A 23712-nucleotide genomic window follows, 5' to 3' on the forward strand; every position below is an offset into this window, starting at 1 on the left:
TAAACTGAACCTTTGTCCTGTCTGTCTTGAAGCCAGACAGCCCTAAATTAGTAGATGTCACCTGGAGACAGAAAAGAAGATGATATTGGATTTATATCCCACCCTCCACTCCAAATCTCAGAGTGGATCACAATCTCCTTTATCTTCCTCCCCCACAACAGATGCCATATGAGGTAGGTGGGGCTGAGAGAGCTCTCCCAGAAGCTGCCCTTTCAAGGACAACTCTTGTGAGAGCTATAGCTGATCCAAGGCCATCGCAGCAGGTGCAACTGGAGGAGTGGGGAATCAAACCTGGTAAGAGTCCGCACTTAACCACTACACCAAACTGGCAGACAGTGCCCTCTTCTAATTCCACCTCCAGGCAGCCTGTCACCAGAACCCCCACCTGACCCCCACACCCGCACCAGCATTTATTCTCTGCTCCTCTTCACATTGCTGGCTGCCTCCTGAAGCTACATGCCTATGACAGCCTCCATCCTCTGTTTCCCCTCAGTGGCCTTAACCAAAGCCTGCCAAGTCCTGCCTTTACTGTGGACAGGCAAAGGAAGAAGCAGCTCAGCATCACGACAGCACAGCAACCATGGTGGGAAGCACTGACAGAGGCGGCAGCCCTACTGCCAGTTTGGGCCTTGCATTCGTATGCCCATGCGCAGCTAGCAGCTTGGTGCTAGGAGCCCGCAGAGTTTGATTCCCCACTCCTGCATTTGCAGCTGCTGGAATGGCCTTGGGTCACCCATAGCTCTCTTATCTGGGAGAACCGGGTTTGATTCCCCACTCCTCCACTTGCAGCTGCTGGAATGGCCTTGGGTCAGCCATAGCTCTCGTAGGAGTTGTCCTTGAAAGGGCAGCTGCCGTAAGAGCTCTCTCAGTCCCACTTACCTCACAGGGTGTCTGTTGGGGGTGGGGGTAAAGGAGATTGTGACCGTTCTGAGACTCTGAGATTCAGAGTATAGGGCAGGATATAAATCCAATATCATCTTCTTCTTCTCCCATTCAATTAAGCAAGCCTTCCTCCAGCCTAACGAATCTTCTGCCAATTTAAGTGGCTTTTTCATTGGAGAAAGAGCCGCTTAAGTTAAAGAAAGTCTCCTTAGGCAGGAGAAAAGCTGCTTGGATGATGGCTGGATCCACCCCAGAAATTGCCTAACCTGGATGAACAGTATTAGATATTGGAACAGAATTACTTACATCATGCTTTGCAGTTCCGGAGTGAAGTTAGTCGACTTCCCAACCCCCTTTCCACTGCCTGACGGGGTCACAGATGACATTTGGGCTAACTCCAGTACCGCTCACCTGAAGTAAACAGAGGAGAAAACTCAGTGTTTGTTATTTATTTAGACAATTTTTTGGGCTGCCTCTCTGGAGACCTGCCCATGGCAGCTTATAAAATACATTTAAAAAATAAAATAAAATATTCAGCAATATGAATTGAAATGCAGCATTTAAAAACCCAGTCCATATAAAAACAAACACACCACAGGCTATTTAAAAATAACAATTTTGAGCTAAAATAGTATTTGTCAGAGACCCAAGCCCGGGTCCCCCTAGGTCAGTGCTCCTTGTTCCTTGAGCAATACCCAGCCCTGTGGGTCACTGAGGTAAAATGTGCACCAATAAAGCAGACCTTTAAAATATATAAAAGTTTGTTTAAAGATACGGTTGCTATAGCTTAGCAATTGCGAAAATAAAGAAGCTAACTGTTCTAATACGCTGAATACCTCGTATTAGATGGTGTATCTTCTTGCAGCATAAGAATACAAGCTGTAGCATAAAAGCATTCTATACATTGCAGTCCATCATGACAGAGCATAACATATCAAAGCATACTAGTGTGACATGAGCACGAAGTCTGCATACCTTCTCCCATGGTCTATACCAGGGGTGGCCAAACTAGCTTAATGTAAGAGCCTCACAGAATAAAAATCAGACGCTTGAGAGCCGCAAGACATGAACATCAGATGTTTGATGGAAGGAAGGAAGGAAGGAAGGAAGGAAGGAAGGAAGGAAGGAAGGAAGGAAGGAAGGAAGGAAGGAAGGAAGGAAGGAAGGAAGGAAGGAAGGAAGGAAGGAAGGAAGGAAGGAAGGAAGGAAGGAAGGAAGGAAGGAAGGAAGGAAGGAAAGGGGAGAGAGAAGAGGGAGGAAGAAGTGGAAAGAAAGCAACTTTAACTTTAAATACATTCTTCAAGCCTCTAGCTGGCTTGGCTTGGAGAAGTGATTTAAAGAAACGCCTTCTCCAAACTGGCCGACGGGCTGATGGGGGCTTTGAGAGCCACACAATATGTGTGAAAGAGCCACATGTGGCTCCTGAGCCAGTTTGGCCACCCCTGGTCTATACCTTTATTATAGCTTTCTGCCCTCTGGCATCAGGTGATCCTTTGGATCCAAACAGGAATCTTTCTTGTCCAGAGGACTTTAACATCCGCACCTAACTCTTCCATCCCATCTGCTAATAAACCTGAGCACGGGTTCTCGTGATTAACCAATCACCTCATTCCTGAGCCTAGTCTCAGAAGAGATAAGGATGGTAGCTGCAGGAAGGTTCAAATCACAAACACCTGCAAGTCAGACTAAGTCCTATAACAATCATGTTAACCCATGATGGAAGTTAGGGTGTTTTGCCTCACAATATTATAAGATTAGCCTCTTTATTTTTACCTGATGCCTAAAGGAAAGCAATGTAGGTGGCCAGGTGAACCTCAAGGGGGAAAGCATTCTGCAAGTGAGGTGCCACTACTGAAAAAGCCCTGTTTCTGGTTGCTACCTGCCTTACCTTTGAAGTCAAGGGACACAGAGGAAAGGGTTCTCAGACAGGTCTTAACTGGTGGACTAGACAATATGGCAGGAGGTAGACCTTGTTAGGGATGAGCCCGAACCAGGAAAATGAAGGCTCATCTTAGTTTGTGGTTCCTGAAGAGGGCAGGTTTGGGGAGGAGAGAGGCTTCAGCTGTCACACGAACCTTCACAAACCTCCCTGGTTCAGTTTGTGAGATTTGGGGAAGATCTGAGATCTCCCCTCCCTCCCTTTCTGCTGGCAGTGGCTCCTGAGGCCAGCAGAATGGAAGGGAGGGGAGATCTTGCAAAAGCCATTTAAAAAGAACCTTCCCTTTACATGGCTGTTGCAAGCAGGTGACGCACAACAGTGAAGTCCAGTCAGTGAGTTCACCACTTCCTGGTGAACTTGTCGCTCGCACTTCACTCGTGCACTTTGCAAAAGTCATTTAAGAGGATACTGAACTAGACCTGGCTGCTTTCTACTGTTTAACTGTAAAATGACACTCTCACTCTGTGTAGAAAAAATATATATACAATTGTATTCAATATGTATTCAGTCTTTTCCAAAACATCTCCTCTTGTAAATATCTCAATGGTTCAGACAAAAAACCATCTTGTGCACAACACTCCTACTGTCCAAACAATACAAAATTAACTAAAGTCCAGCAAATCATAAAAAGAACAGGTCCATTTCTTTTAGGGAAGAACCCTACTTCAGGGGACCGTCTTTTATATTTACGGGTTCAGTAGTGTTGTAGTGCTGTATTTCATATCCTGGCTTTCCAAATTGATATTTTATATGCAATCTCTTATTGGAACGCCACTGCCAGTCGCTATCCTGCAGCATTTGATAGCTCCTAAGAACTGTAAGCTTTGCCCAGTCAAGAAAGAGACTGCTTAGGAGGGAACTGTCCTAATTGGCCCTTCAACAGACATTTGGATTGGCTGACTTTTTGGGACACTTGTAACATTGTATATAGTTATTAAAAGATTATTGGCTGGAGGCAATGTCTACAGTGCATACCTGGAGTGGGAATATTGTTGGGTTGAGTTGTGTTTTGTGAGATCAATAAATCATTTGCTGTTTTCGAAGAAGAGCTGTTCCGGCATCGGCTCACAACACACCCCCTCTGAAAGTCTGTGTAGTGTAGTGGTCAGAGCTTCAGAGTAAGGTCTGTGAGACCCAGGTTTTAATCCCCATCTTGCTGTGGAAGCTCACTGGGTGATTTTGGACCAGTTACCAACAACCTCACAGGGTGGTTGTGTGATAAAGAGAGAGAGAGAGAGAGAGAGAATAATGTAAGCTACACTGATCTCCACTGTAGAGAAAGGCAAGGTATTTGTGAAGTAAATAACAAATATAGCTGAAGATGGGAAACAGATAAAAGGTAGATTGGTGAATGGCTGAGAAGGAGAGAATGAGTCAGGGAAAGGATACGGGGATTGCCAAGAAAAAGGAAAGTTGCCTCCAGGGCAACTGATCTCAAGATCTGCAACCCAAGAAGGAGAGAAGGAAGCAGGAAAGGGAGAGAGGCTATGGGGGCTTTCAGAAAAGGAAAAAGAAGAAATAGTGGGGGAAGGGGGAATGAGATGCCTCTATCAAGTCCTTGTGGGTTCTCACTTGCTATATAAAAATACCAAAAGTATTTAAAAGACACTACATCTAAAACAAATTACTTCCAAAGAAAGAGAGCAAACACTGCCATAGCAACCCTTTCTTTTACTCTGAATGAGGGACTGTGATGAAACGCAATAGATAGCAAGCTTCCCATTTTTCATAACCTATCGAATGAGAAAAACATCCGCTACATCCCCGTATCCTTTCCCTGACTTTTAACCATAGTAATCCTTCACTGGTAACAAACATCATACAGAATGAAAGCCAACTTTGAAGGGGTATCCACTGGCCCCTTGTTTTTATTTAGCCAGCTTCTGCCCCCTTTGCCCTCCCACCCTTCTGTCTCCATCCTCTGCCACTGCTACTATCATTTCTGCCATTTACAGTCAGATGTGACGACTGTATATGCAAACCACAAAAAAAAATGTACAGAGGAGAGGCAATAGCAAAGTTTTAACAGGAACAAAAATTAGATTCAGCAAGTTTTGCCAGCTTGTCAAAATCAGCTAGGTTAAGAACTGAGTGACATCTGCACAAGAAATTCTGCTCCGGTTCCAAACATAAAACAAGGTCCAAAGCTGTACTCTTTTTTTGTATTTATTTATCCTTATCATCATCATACAAGTCTTAATGTTGTCATATCCTGGTAGTCTGTTTAGATTACAGGGGTCCCCGACCCCAACATGTCACTTCCTCTGTGTGTGGCTGTACCTCCCGTGGCAGCCATTTGTGCTTGGTTCACCTCCCATGGACGTCATTTTGTGCTTGCACCCAGCACCTTGTGTCAAATTTCCAAAGGTACCCACAGGCTCAAAAATACTGGAGACCCCTGCCTTGTAGCTATATAGAGAGCCAGTTTGGTGTAGTGGTTAAGTGTGTGGACTCTTATCTGGGAGAACCGGGTTTGATTCCCCACTCCTCCACTTGCACCCGCTAGCATGGCCTTGGGTCAGCCATAGCCCTGGCAGAGGTTGTCCTTGAAAGGGCAGCTGCTGTGAGAGCCCTCTCAGCCTCACCCACCTCACAGGGTGTCTGTTGTGGGGGAGGAAGGTAAAGGAGATTGTGAGCCGCTCTGAGACTCTTCGGAGTGGAGGGCGGGATATAAATCCAATATCTTCTTCTTCTTCTTCTTCTTCTTCTTCTTCTCAGGAGGCAGAGCAGTCAACAAATAGGAGTACCAAAACCACTTAATTTACACACTGCCAACAGCTTTGTAGCCATTATTTTGTAAGTACAAATTAAAACCAAGCTCTTGTTGCTAAAAAAAAAAAAGTTCCCAACCGAAATACATCCAAATTAAATAAAAATTGTCAGCTTTTCCAGTTAATTGACATATCAAAGCCTACTCCTAAATAAATATAGGTCCTTTGGTCTCTTGAGTTTGGTCATCAAATAACGTTTAGATGTTCTAGAGCTATCAGAATTATGAATGTGCTGTAACCAAAAGCCACTGCTAGTTTCCCTTCCACTAATCTGCCTGGCTTGCAAAGACTTGGTAAACCTTCATTTATCCAAGGTCTGCTCACGTCTTACATTTAGTATTAGCAGCAATAGTTGAGATAACCAAGAACAGATGTTAGTATCATTTTGTTTCAGCCCACAATTTCAAACATAAGCAACATAGCTCCCAATCATTTCACCTTTCACTAAAGCATACTTCCGAAAGCATAAAATAATTGTGAAATGTTAAATAACAACTCTGAGGAACTAATAACTAGCATTGTATTTCACACTATTTTTTATTCACGAATCTGATTTTAAAACGTGTTATTAAATATTGTGAATGATCAAGGAGTGCTGTTGACTTTCCATAATTCAAAATGTTTTATATTATTTTCCACCTTTTTAAAACCAAAAGAAAAGTAGATGAGGAGAATAAGCAAGGAACACAACTTCGGATCATAAAATGAGGTCAAACTGAGACTTCATTGTGAAATTCTGCTATTTTTCCAGCAGACTCTGAAAATTAAGTTCAATTACAATATCCACAAATGTCCAAATCCCGGCAAAATTCTGACTAAAGTTTCCATGACTGCCTCCAACAAGCAAACCCCGCTCTTTGCACACAAGGCCCCAACTGCCTTTAGAGGTCAGGAGGCTCTCTCTCTGTAACATCACTCTTCCAACAGGCAAACCCTACACATCTCTGCTTGGCCCCAAACTCTGGTTGCCTTACTGCTCAGAAGAGGCTACCCCCAGTAGGACTTATTCCACCTGCCCATGCTAGAAGCTATGTCCACCCTCTGCAAAAGCTATGTCAGTAGATAATTTTCCATTACCCAAGTGCTTAAGGAAGCCATCACACAAAAGCAACTAACTAGCCAAAAGAAGTGTTTATTAGGTTCTAAAATCCCAACTGCCTGATTGCCTGGATGCTTAGAATATGCCTATTGAAAAAAAAACTACACACCCACCCAATCTAGCTATGTGGCTAACGCAAATGAAACTTGATTAGCTCTTACAAGCATGTCTAATGTATATGTACCATATAACACACTGCCCAGGCATTCTTTTTTAAAATATACTGTGGTCAAGAAGGAACACAGGAGGGCGACCTCTTCTGGTGAAAACACAGGGGATCACCTGGTCTGAGGCTGCATAGTATAGGACAGGGGCGGCCAAACTGTGGCTTGGGAGCCACATGTGATTCTTTTACACATATTGTGTGGCTCTCGAAGCCCCCACTGCCCTGTTGGCTGGCTTGGAGAAGGCATTTCTCTCTTTAAATCACTTCCCTGAGCCAAGCCAGCCAGCGGCTTGGAGAATGCATCTAAAGTTAAAGTTGCTTTCTTACCACCTCTCCCTCCCTCCTCCTTTCCCCATCTTTCTTCCGGCTCTCAAACATCTGACGCTCATGTCTTGCGGCTCTCCAACATCTGACGTTTACTCTATGTAGCTCTTATGTTAAGCAAGTTTGGCCACCTCTGGTATAGGACATAAACCAGCCTTAAAGATATCTGCATCAGCCCATGTTAATCTTTAAGATGACTGAGACTTCAGAAGTGCTGGTCTGGAAGAAACCCAAAGATCGACTCGGACAACCCTTTCAGGACCACCCTGAAAACCAGTTTGGAGTTGAAGCCAATAAGGGGTTTTACATAAAGAAGCAGAAGCCAACAACGTGCACATAAAAGGCATAAGCAGGCAAGCAAAGCTTTAGGGAAATAATCCAGGAGTCTCAAGCAAGTGAGTTAAATCCTTTGCACTGGAAAACAGCCAATTTGATCGACCGCAGCCTCTCAGGTTTTCCAGAAAAGGTTAAACTAGCCAGTAAGCGAGGAAAAGGCCTCGTTTAAATAGGTCACTAGTACTACAGCAGATGAAGATCCTAGGATACCCTGGCTTGCAACTACATTCTCCCAAATTCAAGGACTGGATGGAACACAAATCTCTGCTTCCATACTTTTTTTAACAAACTTAACATTTACACATAAAAGTGTCTGCCACTTCTTCAAGCATCCTATAGAAAGTATTCCAGACTTTTATTTTGCCAATTGTTAGAAAGCTTAATTCCAATGTTCCTTGGAGAGCCAGTTTGGTTCAGTGGTTAAGTGTGCGGACTCTTATCTGGGAGAACGGGGTTGGATTCCCCACTTCTCCACTTGCACCTGCTGGAATAGCCTAGGGTCAGCCATAGCTCTTGCAGGAGTTGTCCTTGAAAGGGCAGCTGCTGCGAGAGCCCTCTCAGCACCACCTACCTCATAGGGTGTCTGTTGTGGGAGAGAAGATATAGGAGATTGTAAGCCGCTCTGAGTCTCTGATTCAGAGAGAAGGGCGGGGTATAAATCTGCAGTCTTCTTCTTTATTTGGAATCAGTATCATTTCCTACTTGTTAAGAATAAATTTTATTTGTTTGTTGCTGTAACGTTGCAGCTAACTTATGGCAACCCCATATGGTTTTCAAGGCAAGAGACGAACAGAGGTGGTTTGCCATTGTCTGTCTCTGTATAGCAACCTTGGACTTCCATGGTGGTCTCCAATCCAAGTACTAGCCAGAGCCGACCCCGCTTAAGCTTCTGAGATCTGACAAGACTGAGCTAGCCGACTCTTCCTCCAGGTTGCTCAGGACAGCTGTAGAAGAGAAGAAGAGTTTGGATTTATACCCTGCCCTTCACTCAGTCTCAAAGCGGCTTATGCTCTCCTTCCCTTCCTCCCCCCACAACAGACGCTCTGTGACTGTGAGTTAGGTGGGGCTGAGAGAGCTCTGAAAGAACTGCTCTTGAGAAAGCAGGTTTGTGAGAACTGTGACTGACCCAAGGTCACCCAGCTGACTGCATGTGCAATGGTGGAGAATCAAACCCGGTTCTCCAGATTAGAATCCACTGCTCTTAACTACTACACTTAACCACTACAACAAACTGGTTCTCGTGGTCCATATATGATCCCCTCACCCTCCACTTTATCCTCACAACCTTGTAGGGTAGCTCAGACTGAGAATGTGTTACTGGCCCAAGACACAGTGAACTTCTAGCAGACCGAGGATGTGAACCAAGGTTGGGCACTTCCTTTAATGACAAACCCGCGTTTGCTGAATAAAAAAGTATCTAGTAGGCTCACCTGCATCACATAGTTATTTGTTCAGAAAAATGTTGTCACCCCTCCAAGAACTTACCCAAGGCATCTTAAAAAATAAAATAAAATAAAATAAAAACTAAACTAAAATATATCCGTTAAAACTCAGCAAGCCCTGTGAAAAGGTTTTATCCTCCTTCCCTTCATATAAATAAAGATCAGGCCTTGGATTCAGCAGGAGCTCACAGGAGCACAGCTCCTGAACCTTTCTGGGGGGTTCCTCCTCTTCCCTCCCCATTTACCTTGTCCACTGAATAGAAGGTGCAGCTGCATAACAATCCCTGGATTAGGAGAGCAGCCAGTCAGCCAGCCAACAGCAGCTTTGCCACACCTCCAGCACCCTTCATTAACCCCTGGAGAAGCTTGCACCACCCTTTCTTCACTTCTTATGTGACTTTGGACAGCAGGTGGCTTGCTGGCCTTCTGACTGTGGGGGGAGGGTGGCCAAGGAGAGCCTCAGGTGAGTGAGGCCTGCTAGGGCTGGCTGGATTTCTAGCCAGTACAAGTAGGCCTCGCTCACCCAGGGCTCTCCTTTCTTGAGTCAGGTTGCTTTGCTAATGAGTTATGCTAATGAGCTCCACCACCTATTTTTCTACAAAGCGACCCTATAAGGATGGATGCCAAGTGAACAACCTTTAAACTGTAATGACAGTTTTCCCATTCATTCATTCATTCAGTTTTCGCCTTCCAAGGACAATGGATAAACTGGTGAGGAAGGTGGAACACAAAAAGGCACTTATATTGCTGAATCTTAACCTACCAGCCTGGACAATGGTCCTTTAGATACCCTAGAAAGGGCTTAGAAACGACTTTGCCTATTAGGCCACACACCCCTGATGTAGCCAATCCTCCAAGAGCTTACAGAGCTCTTAGTATGGGGCCTACTCTAAACTCTTGGAGGATTGGCTACATCAGGGGCATGCTACAAAAAAAGCCTACCTGGTCAATTACAAAATAAGACAAAAAAAGGCCTTTGGTTGCTCCCACTGTTTGCTACAGTTAGCACCTTTCGGCTATGGTTAAGTTGCTTAACTTGGAAACCAAACAGGTGCATAGCATTTTGTTCATGTGAACCTAACAGCTCATCAGACCACCCTGGCTTCCTTCTAATAATTACTTCCCTGGCCCAGATTTGTTAGAAAGTTTAGATAATTAATTTATGTACACATCAAAGTCACATTATATGCATGCCCTATTTCCTTTCTTCCGGACGTTTAAAAAAAAGCAAAAGCCAAGAGCAGAAGCAATCAAATCAATTTTCTACAATAAATCCGACTAACGTGGAACTCAAACCCTACTGTAATATTCAATGGGTCAATGTACTGCAGTTGTTTTTGCTTTGAATTTAAATGCAGCTGCATGCCATATACTGCAAAATGAATTCAGATGTTCAGATGGGACGGCAGATTACTTCAACATGCTTTCATTTATATACGGACCCCCGTAAAAAGAGGATAACATTTGATTAACACTATTTAAAACTAGTAATTATGAGGTTCTAGCTAAATCTACGTGATATTTCCCAAATTCTTTTCCTCTGAAAAAGCTAGTATTCATACAAATAATTTGAAAGGAAACGGGGAAAAGTTTCATTTCATAAAAGTGTTATTTATAGCTATCTGCATGCAAGCTATCACACAGAGTCCGCAATTTAACACCCGTTATTTTGCAAGTTGATGAGCAAGTAGCTTCCACTCCAGCCCAAATCAGAAAGTCACCATGCATAAATCAAATCAATCTCAGTTTAGGAATGCCTAGAGCTGACTGTTTTATAATTCCATCTGGGGAAAAGACGATGGTCCTGAATGCCACTAATGAAGAGTCAAAAACATTGCTTGGTTGAGCCCTGACTAGAATAGCCCAGGCAAGTCCAATCTCATCAGATCTCGGGAATCTGAGCAGGGTCAGCTCTGACAAGTCCTTAGACGGAAGAGTTCCTTGAAATACCAGGGCGGGGAGGCAGGGGCAGGCTTTATTCAGTCACCTCTCTGAATATCCTCCATGCCCCCAATAGGGGTCAGTCATCAAAGGTTACCATGACTTCCAGGTGCACACACTCACATGCATGCACACACACAAACACACAAAAATACAAAAAAAAAAGTTTGTGGCATTGTACTATATTGGAAGCTAGGTCCATAGTGTTTAACCATAAAATTTATTTTGTTTTATTCAATTTCTAGCCCACCCTTTCCGCAAACCAAGCTCAGGCCAGGTTCCATCATAAAATCATACAATCAATCAACTAAAAACAAGTTCAAATTATCATAGAAGCAGCTAAAAATACAGACTAGGCTTAAAAACTGGATGTAAAAAACACTGCCTCAACAGGGAAGACCTATCAGTCCAAGGTCCATCAGATTCCGACTCATTGGAATCGAAAGAGGGGAGGCCCAATAGAGGGTGACACCCACTAACTTGATTGAAGGCCTAAGAGAGCGGAAGGGAACTTAGCGTGAGTAAATACAAGGGGGGGGGGACGCTAAGCAATAGCCATCGCACCATTCATCTCTTTACAAATGCTATGCTGCATATATAATCAGGCCTCAGATTCAGTGAGAGCTCACAGGAGCACAGCTCCTGAACTTTTCTCAGAGTTCCTCCTCCTCCTTCTGAGAGCTCCACCTCCTTTTCCATTGAATAGTATGTGTAGCTGCATAACAATCCCTGGATGAGCTCCACCACCTATTTTTCTACAAAGTAACCCCTGTATATAATTGACAGGAAAAGACCAACCTATTTTTTCTATCAATTATATACGCAATATAGCATTTGTAAAGAGATGATGCTACTGCTCAGCAGTCATCTGAAGGCCTGAAGGAAGAGCTCTGTTTTATAGGCCCTGCGGAACTAGAGCAGTCCTACAGGGCCTGGATCTCCAAGGGGCGCTCATTCCACCAGGCAGGAGCCAGGAATGAAAAGGCCCTGGTCCTAGTCGAGGTAAATCAGACGTCTCTGGGTCCAGGGACAACCAGGAGGTGTTGGGTTGCAGATCTTCAAGATCTGCGGGGCTCATATGGGAGGAGGCGGTTCCAAAGGTATGCTGGCCCTTGGCCATATAGGGCTTTAAAGGTAACTACCAGCACCTTAAAGTGGATCCAGTACTCAACAGGTAGCCAGTGCAGTTCACGCAGCACAGGATGGCTCTGTGTTCACCCAGGTGATGACGTCAACATCCATGCAGCTACGTTCTGCAACAGCTGGAATTTCTGGAGCAGGGCCAAGGGCAGCCCCATGTAGAGAGAGTTACAATAGTCCAATCTGGAAGTGACCATCACATAGGTCATTGTGGCCAGGTCACTGGGGAGGAGGATGAGATATGGACCAACTGCTTGAACCTCCTCAGATGGAAGAAGGCAGATCTGGTAGTGGTGGTAACCTGGACCTCCACAGACAAAGAGGCATCCAGGTATACCCCAAAGCTCTTCACCCCTGATGTGGGCACCAATGGGGAGCCCCATCGAAGGATGGGAGCCTGATCTCTGATCCCAACACCCGCCCCCCTGCCCGTCGTCCTCCATCTTCAATAGATTCATTTTCAGCCGGCTATGTTTAGATGCTTATGCCCTATATTTGTCCCCAACAACAACTCAAAGGGGCTCATACATTATTCTCCCTCCTCCATTTTATCCTCACACCAACCCTGTGAAGTAGGTTAGGCTCAGAGTGTGCAACTGGCCCAAGTTCACCCAGCCAGCTTCCATGACGGACTATGGATTCTAAAACTCTATCTCCCAGATTCTAGTCTTGTATTCTAACCACTACAGCATGATGGCTCTCGATAAACTTGATATTTTAACTTTTTTTACTGAAGGAAAGCAAGCCCCAAGTTGAATCTGCCCCCAGCTGTAGGCAACTTTCACTAAATATATGCTAGGAAACTGTAAAGGTGCTTATTTTCAAAGATATATGGTATCTATAGGATCTGAAGACACGTGCGTGTGCACAAGAGCTTATAAAAAGGTAAAGGCAGTCCCCTAGAGCTTATGCCCAGAATTAAACTTTGTCGGTCTTGAAGGTGCCACTGGACTCAAACTTGGTTCTACAGCAAATGACGTGAAAGAATCAGTCTTTAAAATGGAATTAAAAAAATGTCACAGTTGGAGAGCAGGCCATACCGTCGCTGTTCAAAGCAAAGGATGTCATCAACTCATCAGAACTCTCTCTTTTCAATTAATTCGGAAGTACGCTATAGAGGAACATATGATAGCGATAAAAACTCATCCGTGAAAAGAATGTCAGATTCCTTGCCCATTTCTGCTTCCTCTGTTTACTAAGTTCTTAATCTTCAGCCTTCATGCTCTCTAACTGAGCCAGCAGGCAGAGCGTCGCCTTTCCCATATCATGTCTGCCCTATCTCTCTGCTGTTAATACAGAAGTGTTTAAAAAAAAATCAAACACTGTCTCTGCTTCAGACTACCTGTGGCCAGATAGCAGTGAAAAGCCTCTTCAACAAGAGGGTAATGATTCAGGCAACATACATATGAACATATGAAGCTGCCTTCTACTGAATCAGACCCTCGGTCCATCAAAGTCAGTATTGTAGAAGAAGAAGATGATATTGGATTTATATCCTGCCCCCAACTCCGAAGAGTCTCAGAGCGGCTCACAATCTCCTTTACCTTCCTCCCCACAACAGGCACCCTGTGAGGTGGGTGGGGCTGGAGAGGGCTCTCACAGCAGCTTCCCTTTCAAGGACAACCCCTGCCAGAGCTATGGCTGACCCAAGGCCATGCCAGCAGGTGCAAGTGGAGGAGTGGGGAATCAAACCTGGTTCTCCCAGATAAGAGACCGCACACTTAACCACTACACCAAACTGGCTCTCCGACCACCAAACTGTCTACTCAGACTGGCAGCAGCTCTCCAGGGTCTCAAGGTGAGGTTTTTCGCGCCTATTTGCCTGGACCCTTTTTAGTTGGAGATGCCGGGGGTTGAACCTGGGACCTTCTGCTTACCAAGCAGTTGCTCTGCCAATGAGTCACCATCCCTCCCCATTTAACAATAATGATAATAACCAGCAGGGAGTCCCAATGTTCAGGGGTTCGACTTGAAACGTCCTGCTTCGATCATTCTTCATGCATGGGATGCTCCATTCATTCCATATGTTACCAATAAAAATTGTTTATACACAAAAAAATTATGGATATGTGGTTGACACTGTATGCTTCAAAGAACACTGGGAAGGCTTCTAGTGTCCTGGCCCCACTGATGGAGCGCCTGATGGCTCCTGGGTTTTTTGGCCACTGTGTGACACAGTGTTGGACTGGATGGGCCATTGGCCTGATCCAACATGGCTTCTCTTATGTGACACGGAGTGTTGGACTGGATGGGCCATTGGCCTGATCCAACATGGCTTCTCTTCTGTTCTTATGTGACACGGAGTGTTGGACTGGATGGGCCATTGGCCTGATCCAACATGGCTTCTCTTATGTTCTTATGTACTAAACATACAACTACAAAATAAATTATAAAGTTACAAAGCTCCACAAATATATATAAACTACAAAAAACAACAAAGGCACATGATCACAAACAGCGTCACAATACTGTGTGGAAACTTTGTGAGTATATTGTGACGCTGTTTGTAATCATGTGCCTTTGTTTGCCTTTGTTGCTTTTTGTAACATATATATTTGTGGTGCTTTGTAACCTTATAATTTATTTTGCGGTTGCAACGTTTAGCATGAATGGAGCATCCCATGCATGAAGAATGATCGAAGCAGGACATTTCAAGTCGACTCCCTGCACATTGGGACTCCCTGCTGGTTATTACTATTATTGTTAAATGCAACTGCACGTTGCTTTATTGTTAATACTATTTCGTCACTTGGTCACTATAACCGTGTGGTTGTATACATTTTCCCTAACATACGAGTCTCGAGCAAGAAAGCCCAGTAAGGGCTGCCTGAACATGTTATGCCTGCTAGGTGAAGACAATCTCAAGCGCTCCCACTGGCAGCACTGCCCACTTGTCAACAAATTCACATGTACCGCTATACAGGTGGAACTTCCCCACGTCAGAACAAATGGCCAGTGCATTCCCCACGGTGGCCAGGCACACCAGCAGCTCACCATTGATGTCAGGACCAATGTTCCCTCTAAGCTGCAGAGTCCTGTGAGCAAAAATGCTACTTTGTGAGCTACTGGCCTTAAAGTTGTGAGCGACTGCATATTATTCTTTGGGGTCATCCTTCCTGAGCTAAGGCAAAAATGTGTGAGCTGGAGGCTACACATCCGTGAGCTAGCTCACACTAAGTCAGCGTAGAGGGACCACTGGTGAAGACTGTTATCACGTACAAAGAGCTAAAGCGGATGTTATATGAGCAACATCACAAACTGTTGGGCAGAAAGCCTACAAAGACCACAAAGTTATATCTCAGCACATTCTCTCCTTTTGGAGCTATTGACTGATTGATTGATTGCCTGATCTGGGTAGGCCAAGCTAGCCTGATCTCATCAGAAGCTAAGCAGGGTTAGGACTTGGATGGGAAACCACCAAGGAAGTCCAGGGTCGCCACACAGAGGGAGACAACAGCAAACCACCTCTGTTTCTTGTCTTGAAAACCCCATGGGATCCTAATATATCAGCTGAGATGTGATAGCACAAAAAAAAAAAAAAGCACAGGAACCTCCACAGAGGCAGGATTTTGCTGTTTAGGTTGTACCTTAACCCAAGGCCACAGGCACTGAATAAGGTATTATTTATATAGTCAGTTATACTCAGTATGTCCCATAAGCTGCACGAAAGATAACACAATTTTGGGGGTGGGTGAATGGGTGGGTGAAAGAGTGTATGAGAGAAGATTCTTCACACATATATGATTCTCTCAGAAGCAGGAAATCATGTGAATTTATCAATGAAATTGCAACTCAGAACTCTCCTCTTACTTAACCATCCTAAGTAGACTAAAAACCTTCTATGTCCATTGGTCAGTGGCTTAATAAGATATAACCAGGCCTCGGATTCAGTAGGAGCTCACAGCTCCTGAACATTACTGAGGGTTCCCCCTCCTCCTCCCCACCTTGTCCACTGAATAGTAGGAGCAGCTGCATAACAATCCCTGAATGAGCTCCACCACCTATTTTTCTACAAAACAACCCCTGGATACAATTTGCTTCAGACTGCAGTGTTAAGAGTTTCTGCCTTCCTTCCAAGCAAATGCAGGTTATTTTAAGAGTAAGCAAAAGTTATATTTCATGTGAAGTACCAGCATTTAGATAGGAAGTTTCAGAATCCTTTTAAAAAAAAAATAATTTACTAACCCCCATCTAGCAAGAAGACAAGGCCACAGTTTACACAAGAGAAAATGAAATGGACAACACTTGCAGGGAAATGAGTCTGTGTGTGGTATAAACCCCCCCCCAGTAAATTCATTGACCAAAATCGCCGAACAAACATTCCTTGAATTCCACAGATCCGTCAGCTTTTCAAACATGTGTTTGTAAAAGCTTTATAAATATGGCTTATCAACAGCTATATATGTTTACGTGTGTGTGGTCTCTCTTTTCACCTAGCCTCAGGCATTTTCTGACAAAGTGGGAGAGGGTTATGGATGCCTGTAACTGTGTACGGAGCTTGTCCCAAGCGTTCTTGGTTTTTATATCTACCCTTGCACATGACAAATCAGAAACTCCCATTCAAAGCAATGCATTTTATAACTGAGAAGCAAAACATAGCTATGCTTTCGTACAATAAGTTCAGAGCTCATTTAATCACAAATCAAAACACTTGTCGTTGTTCAGCCGCACAGTCGAGTCTGACTCTTTGTGACCCCATGGACCAAGTCACGTCAGGCCCTCCTATCTTCCACCATCCTCCGAAGTCTGCTCAAATTCGTGTTAGTGACATCAGTAACACTATCCAGGCATCTCATCTTTTGCCATCCCCTTCTTCTTTTGCCTTCTGTCTTTCCCAGCAATAGGGTCTTCTCCAGTGAGTGCTCCCTTCTCATTTGGTGGCCAAAGTATCTGAGCTTCAGCTTCAGTGACCTTTCAGGGAACAGTCACGGTTGATTTCCCTTAGGACTGACTCATCTGATCTTCTTGCAGTTCAAGGGACTCTCAAGAGTCTCCTCCAGCACCACTATTCTCCATTAAAACACTGCCCAACACCAAAAGCTATTGAAAAGTCCATTCTTTGATGCCGAGTCCACACATACACCGGCTGTGTGCTGCAAAATGATGAAATCTGCACACGCGAAAGAAGTCACGAACCGCAGGCTGAGTTTTCACACTGCGTGACTCCAAACACTAAGGTCCAAATCCAAGGGGCTGCTTCAGGCATCCTGAAGGCTCGGACATGCTGAACTGGCTTCGCAACACTTTTCTCCCTTTGAACGGCAAACTCTCATCCAAAGTCACAAACAGCTTCTGGGAGCCCACTCAGTTTCAAAGCCAGTCTGCCATCTGGAAATGGGAGGGGGGAGGAAGAGTATGCCTAACTAGCAGGATAGTTCTTTGGACACAGGCTAATGTTTCTAAGAGGAACAAAAGCTCAGCCTTGAGTTGTCAAAAGGTACAATAATCAGTGTACTGACCAGGATAGCCCAGGCTAGCCTGATCTTGTCAGATCTCAGAAGCTAAGCAGGGTCAGCCTGCCCAGGCCTCATTTGGGGCAGGAGCTCACAGGACTGAAGCTCCAGAACATATACATTTGACTGTACTCTTCCTTTTTTAACACCCCCCCCCAAAAAAAACTTCTGGGCTCCATTGTTCAAACCCCCATGAGAATTTTGCTAAACTCGAAGATGTGACAAACTTTCTCATATTTTTCCCCACAAAAAATGGGAAAATAACCAAAACATATAAAGCAGACCAATGGAAATCTCCATCATGCCACTTTGGCCGCATAGGAGAAAGTAATTTTAAAAGTATGGTGGGAGTAAGGATTATTAGGACAATTATAATTCAAGAAGCATTTTAAGAAGAATTGCAGATTTATACCCCGCCTTTCTCTCTAAATCAGAGACTCAGAGCGGCTTACAATCTCTTTTATCTTCTTCCCCCACAACAGACACCCTATGAGGTGGGTGGGGCTGGAAAGGGCTCTCACAGCAGCTGCCCTTTCAAGGACAACCTCTGCCAGAGCTCTGGCTGACCCAAGGCCATGCCAGCAGGTGCAAGTGGAGAAGTGGGGAATCAAACCCAGTTCTCCCAGATAAGAGTCCGCACACTTAACCACTACACCAAACTGGATCTCCACTTAAGGTAGATGCTCAGCTGATATAATTTAGCACACCTTCTGGTGATATCAGGGTTGTGTGGCATATGCAAATGAGTTATGCTAATGAGCTCCAGCACCTCTTTTTCTACGAAATGACCCTGGCCCTGCCTAGTATTTGGATGGAAGACTACCAAGGAAGCCCAAGGTCGCTACACAAAGGCAGGCAATGACAAACTGCCTCTGAACGTCTCTGGCCTTGAAAATCCTACATGGTCAACATAAGACTGCACTTTCCATCACCATCACCAAGGTCTCAGTGAGACACAGGGCCTAAACTACATGTCATCATTTCCCTTGAGTCCTCCATGATCATCCCGCATGCACTGTTAGTTCCATGCTTGGAACTCAGCTTCCAGACAGGGATGGATTTGGATACGAACCACAGCACCTGGGGAGAAGAGACTTAAAATTTCCCACACAGAGACACATTGTTTTCTCAATCTGAAAAAGCTCTGGACTGCTCCATTTGTTCTACCGGAGCACCCAGGTAGGCTGCCATGTCAGTTTCCCTGATGAGGAAAACAACCCTTCTAGGGCTGCTTCAGGTCAGGGAAAAGGTGCAGGACAACTGCTGTCTCAGCAGGGCTTTTTTTGTAGCAGGAACTCCTTTGCATATTAGGCCACACACCCCTGATGTAGCCAATCCTCCAAGAGCTGACAGGGCCTACTGCGAGGTCCAGGAGGATTGGTTACATCAAGGGTGTGTGGCCTAATATGCAAAGGAGTTCCTGCTACAAAAGAAGCCCTGTGGGAATTTAATTTCAAGCACAGAACTCACAGGGCCCTTAGATAGGACACGAGGAACATTTGCCATGTACTTAGGTCTACAGTTTCCCCTCTATTCAAACTTCAGCACATAATACGGCTTGTACTAATTTCAAATCCAAACCATGATTTCAGGTTCCAAATTTACAGGCATACAATGATTTTTTTCCCCCTGTTCTTTGGCTCAGCTGCCTACCGTGAGTCTCTGGACACAGAGACAATCCCAAAATACTCTGCTTTACCCAGTTCCTGCCAAAGAAACATCACGTGAACAGCTGCATCATCACTGGCTGGAGCCACCAAAGACTTGCCTGATTGGATACTCAATACTTTTGCACAGCTCTCATTCATTTAATTGAACTCCTAGAGGACTGGGCCCCATGTTCATCAGTGGAAGTCGGATGTCTTGGGGTAGCCTTGGCTATGGAATACTGGGCATATGAAAGTGGTTCCTCTGATAGCAACTGGCTTTTCATCAGCTAGACCAGGGGTGGCCAAACTTGCTGAATGTAAAAGCCACATAGAATAAATGTCAGATGTTTGAGAGCTTTTATCTTGTTCCACCCCCGCCCACCCCCCATTTCTACATTACACCGAGTTCACCCCAGTTTTGCCCCACAATTGTCCCAGGATATCTGGATGCTGTTTTGCCAGGGTTTCCTTGCAAGGTAAACGAACACAGAAACTCACAGGAAACGCGGGTGGGGGTCCAAGTATAGAAAGGGTCTTGGCATTGCGTCAAGCTTGCAGTACATAGACATAGCAAGATCCCTGCAGGGAAATGAAGGGGTAAAGATTCAAAGTGTCCTAAAACTAAACTAAATTAAGAACGATGTAATCAAACTTGTAAAATTTCTAATCCAAGTCAATCTAGAAAGGTAACATACCAAAAAGAAAATGTTAAGGAAATTAAATACTTCAAATATTCCAAATTGCATCTCTCTAATTCTCTCTTCTGAAACAATCCAAACACAAACACACAGACACAGGGTTCTGCAATAAGCAGCACGCAAAGATTCTGGCACAAAATACTGCATCCTGATTCTACAGGCAGTTGCAACAGCACAGAGTAGCTTGCAATCACACAGCTTCAGGTTCGTCATGCACAAACAATGTAAATTACATGTTAACTTAAAGGGAAAATAAAATCTTGTTCTTCCTTTATATGCAGAAACCAAAAAGTTGGAGAAAAAAAAATAAGCCTGATGCCAATGTGAAATTTGGTATACATTATGGTTTGAATCCATCCCAGCAAGTGGAAATTCTGAGACTGTACTAGAAACAAACTGTAAAGAAAAGAAATGGTGACCTTCTATTGTGTGACACTGTGGACAATTAAAGCCTCATATTGAAAAATATTTTATCCTATAATAATTGATTACTGAATGCTATTGTGTGTGGTACAGCCTGAAGGTCCAAAGATAGGATAGCAGCCTTAAGTTCTAACTCTTTTGTGGCAAGGTAGACTTATTGGGGAGGGGGGGGGCTGAAAGAGCTCTGAGAGCTGTTACTGACCCAAGGTCATCCAAGCTAGCTTTATGGGGTGGAGTGCGGAATCAAACCTGGTTCTCCAGATTAGAGTCCGCCACTCTTAACTACAACATTCATTAAGGGTGTCAAACCTGTGGCTCGGGGGCCAAATCAGGCCCCCAGAGGGCTCCTATTAGGTCCCCAAGCAACTGGCTGTACTCTGCTTCCTTCTGCATCAGTTTGCTTTTCCAGGCATGCTCAATCGCACAGGAGCTAGAGCAAAATCTCTATTTTCTCCATTGGCTGAGGTTCCTCCCTTGGGAGGAAGGGGGAGAGGGAGAGCTTGCTTTGCTGGGTTCTCTCAATCACACAGAACTACTGAGCCAAGCCTCTCTTCCTTCTATTGGCTCCTCCCCCTCCTGGTACCCTGTGGAAGGAAGGAAAGAGCCAGAGCTTCCTTTGCCCAGTTCCCTGGGTCCCATGGGAGAAATACAAATAAAACACCTTCAAGATCAACAAGTGCTAATGTTTTAAACACATTTTTTACGTTTTTATTTTTAAATTTAATTGTGTTTGTCTGTGTCCTTTATAAAGTTTATATCTCTGCTACTTAATATTAAATAGGTACACACATGGCCCGGCTTGACATGGCTTGGCCCGACAAGGTCTCATTTATGTCAGATGCAGCCCTCATAACAAATGAATTTGACACCCTTGCTATAAAGATCAGAGAGCCCTTTGGATACTTAAAGAAACAGTATATTAGCAGGATAATTCACTGCAGAAAAGGCCACCAGCGTTCACTTGAGCTATGTGGAAAAAATGGTTCACACTTGGCGTATTCTGATATCAGCACAGCTAACTTCAAGTCATACATTAAAGCTATCCCAAGTAACATAATTAGAGGTACCACCATTTGCAAGAGTATTCAGTTTTCGGTAGCTGGCATTTCAAACCAGCTCTCAACAACTACCAGTGCTAATTCCTAAGCTACCAGCATCAGCTAACTATGAGGAACGTATGTCCATTCCTGCTTCCCAGATACCATTTACTAGTATGTGGATGTCCCATGAGTCTGGGATTTTTCCAGCCACACCCACAGCGGTACATGATTATCTACCCAACCAATTTCATTCTGGGAATCCCTAATGAAATCAGCTCTCTCATTCAGAGCCGGGGCCGTTCAGCTCCTTCCTAAACATAACCAGTTCCCAATCAACTGCCTTCTTGGCAAATCACACAAATTGCATTTGTGGCTTGATGCAGAGAAGCATTACATTACAAAGCCAGAAGTTGTTAGTACAGTCGCACAGCCTGGCAATCTAGCTACAGTACAGTATGTTAAGTGGATGGAATTTGCAGAACGGCAATTGCTGGAGACAACAGAAGGGTGAAAGTTTTCAGAAATATCAAGGAGGTCTAAATCAGAGATGGCCACACTTGTTTAATGTAAGAGCCATATAAAATAAACATCAGATGTTTGAAAGCTGCCAAGACATGAACATCAGATGTTTGAGAATCACAAGATGAGGAGGAAGGCAAATAGATGGAGGGAGAGGTGGAAAGAAAGCAATTTTAACTTTAAATGCCTTCTCCAAGCTAGCCAATAGGGTGGTGGGGCCTTCAAGAGCCACACAGCATGTGTGAAAGTCACATGTGGCTCCCAAGCCACAGTTTGGCCACCCCTGGTCTAACTGCATGCAGATGGTTTTTATTTGGTGGCAATTTCCATGCTACCTTTCCACACCTATTTGTGTATGTATGTATGTATGTACACATACGTATATGTATACATAGCATGGAATAGCACAGAACTGTAATACATACATACATGCATAAAGGTAAAGGTAGTCCCCTCTACAAGCACCGAGTTGTTACTGATTCATGGGATGACATCACATTACGACGTTTTCTTGGCAGACGTTTTGTTACGGGGTGGTCTGCCATTGCCTTTCCCATACATACATATATCCAGACAGACAGACAGTATTAGGTCTCAAGTTCACACCTACTCAACTTTACCATGGCTGCTTCCCTCTCATGACTGTGCCATGTAACAGCTTCATATTAAGTGACATCTGCCAGACTAGAAACACAACCACACACAATTGCATCCGTTGAACAAAGCAGGAGTCGAGTTGCACCTTTAAGACCAAAGTTTTATTCAGAATGTAAGCTTTCGTATGCATGCATACTTTTTCAGATGAGGGGGAATAAAACTTTGTTGGTCTTAAAGGTACAACTCGACTCCTACTTTGTTCTGCTGCTTCAGACCAACACGGCTACCCACTTGGACCTGACTGCATCTGTTGTTGTGACACCAGCCTAACACTGCTGACGCCCAAACATAGGCTCTGTTTGGCTACAGTAGCAGTTCATAGGATTGGTTCCCTTTCTAAAAAGTAGATAAAAGCTAAGTTATAACACTGAATGGCTTATTACTGACCCTCCCCCCCAAAAAAATCATTTTAATGTGAATCTGATACTAGAATTTTGAACTATTTTTCATGCATCAACAGTGACAGTTTTCCTTTACCTCTTCTGGTTACATACTTCTCCCACCCCTTTCTTGTCATTTGCTTAAACTTTTTAAGGGAAACCATTTAAGACATGTTACCCCCTGGCTGTGGTTTCACAACATGGAAAAGGCAACACCTCTGCTTCTCCTCTGTAACAAAAGTAACAAAAGAAGGCACCCTGAGATTAACCCAGACAAGGGATTGCAGGCCAAAGAAGAACAGTCATTTATGTTGGCCTGAGAGTTTATAGCAAACGTACCGAGAGCAATTAAAACCAATATTATACTTTTTCTCATTTCTCAATGAGCATGTAACATTCCTGTGTTCTGTGGAATGAACCCATGCCATGACAAGATTCCCACCAGTTATTAGATTTATGTTCCACTTTTCAGTTAGTTTCTCAAAGTGACTTATAATGTTTACTCTCTTCCATATAGAATGGTATGAATACATGGATCAAGTGCTATGAAAGCCAGGAGAAAACTGGAGTTGGGGTTCTAAGTCTTCACACCTACATCAGTTATGCGTTTCCTTTCTTCACGCTGTGGGAATTACAAGTGGAGTTGTTATATGCAGCAAGCGTACAAAAACTTTCTAACACACACCATCTACTCAAGTAGACAAGCAGCACTAAAAATTCTGATACTCCTTTCTGTGAACTCTAAGATGAACCACTGGGGGGGGGGGGGAAGCAATAATAAATTGTTTTAGGTTTTTTTTGTCATTGTATTGCTTTGAAGTCTACAGGAACAAGGGGGAAATTATCCCTTGGC

The 23712-nt window shown here is 44.2% G+C and overlaps 2 protein-coding genes across 7 annotated transcripts in view; one reads left to right on the forward strand and one right to left on the reverse strand.

Moving 5' to 3' along the window:
- SUPT3H (SPT3 homolog, SAGA and STAGA complex component) overlaps positions 1 to 23712 on the reverse strand; it is a 436825-nt gene that overhangs the window by 407548 nt on the left and 5565 nt on the right. For both annotated transcript variants that reach the window (XM_060231273.1, XM_060231262.1), the window contains exon 2: positions 1189 to 1293. In XM_060231273.1, the coding sequence (XP_060087256.1) occupies positions 1189 to 1268 (80 nt within the window). In that variant the 5' untranslated portion in view covers positions 1269 to 1293. The remainder of the gene's footprint in view (positions 1 to 1188; positions 1294 to 23712) is intronic.
- RUNX2 (RUNX family transcription factor 2) overlaps positions 1 to 23712 on the forward strand; it is a 439127-nt gene that overhangs the window by 49080 nt on the left and 366335 nt on the right. The gene's annotated exons all lie outside the window — the stretch shown is intronic.

This window comes from Heteronotia binoei, chromosome 1, assembly GCF_032191835.1.
Source record: "Heteronotia binoei isolate CCM8104 ecotype False Entrance Well chromosome 1, APGP_CSIRO_Hbin_v1, whole genome shotgun sequence".
Classification (NCBI taxonomy): domain Eukaryota; kingdom Metazoa; phylum Chordata; class Lepidosauria; order Squamata; family Gekkonidae; genus Heteronotia; species Heteronotia binoei.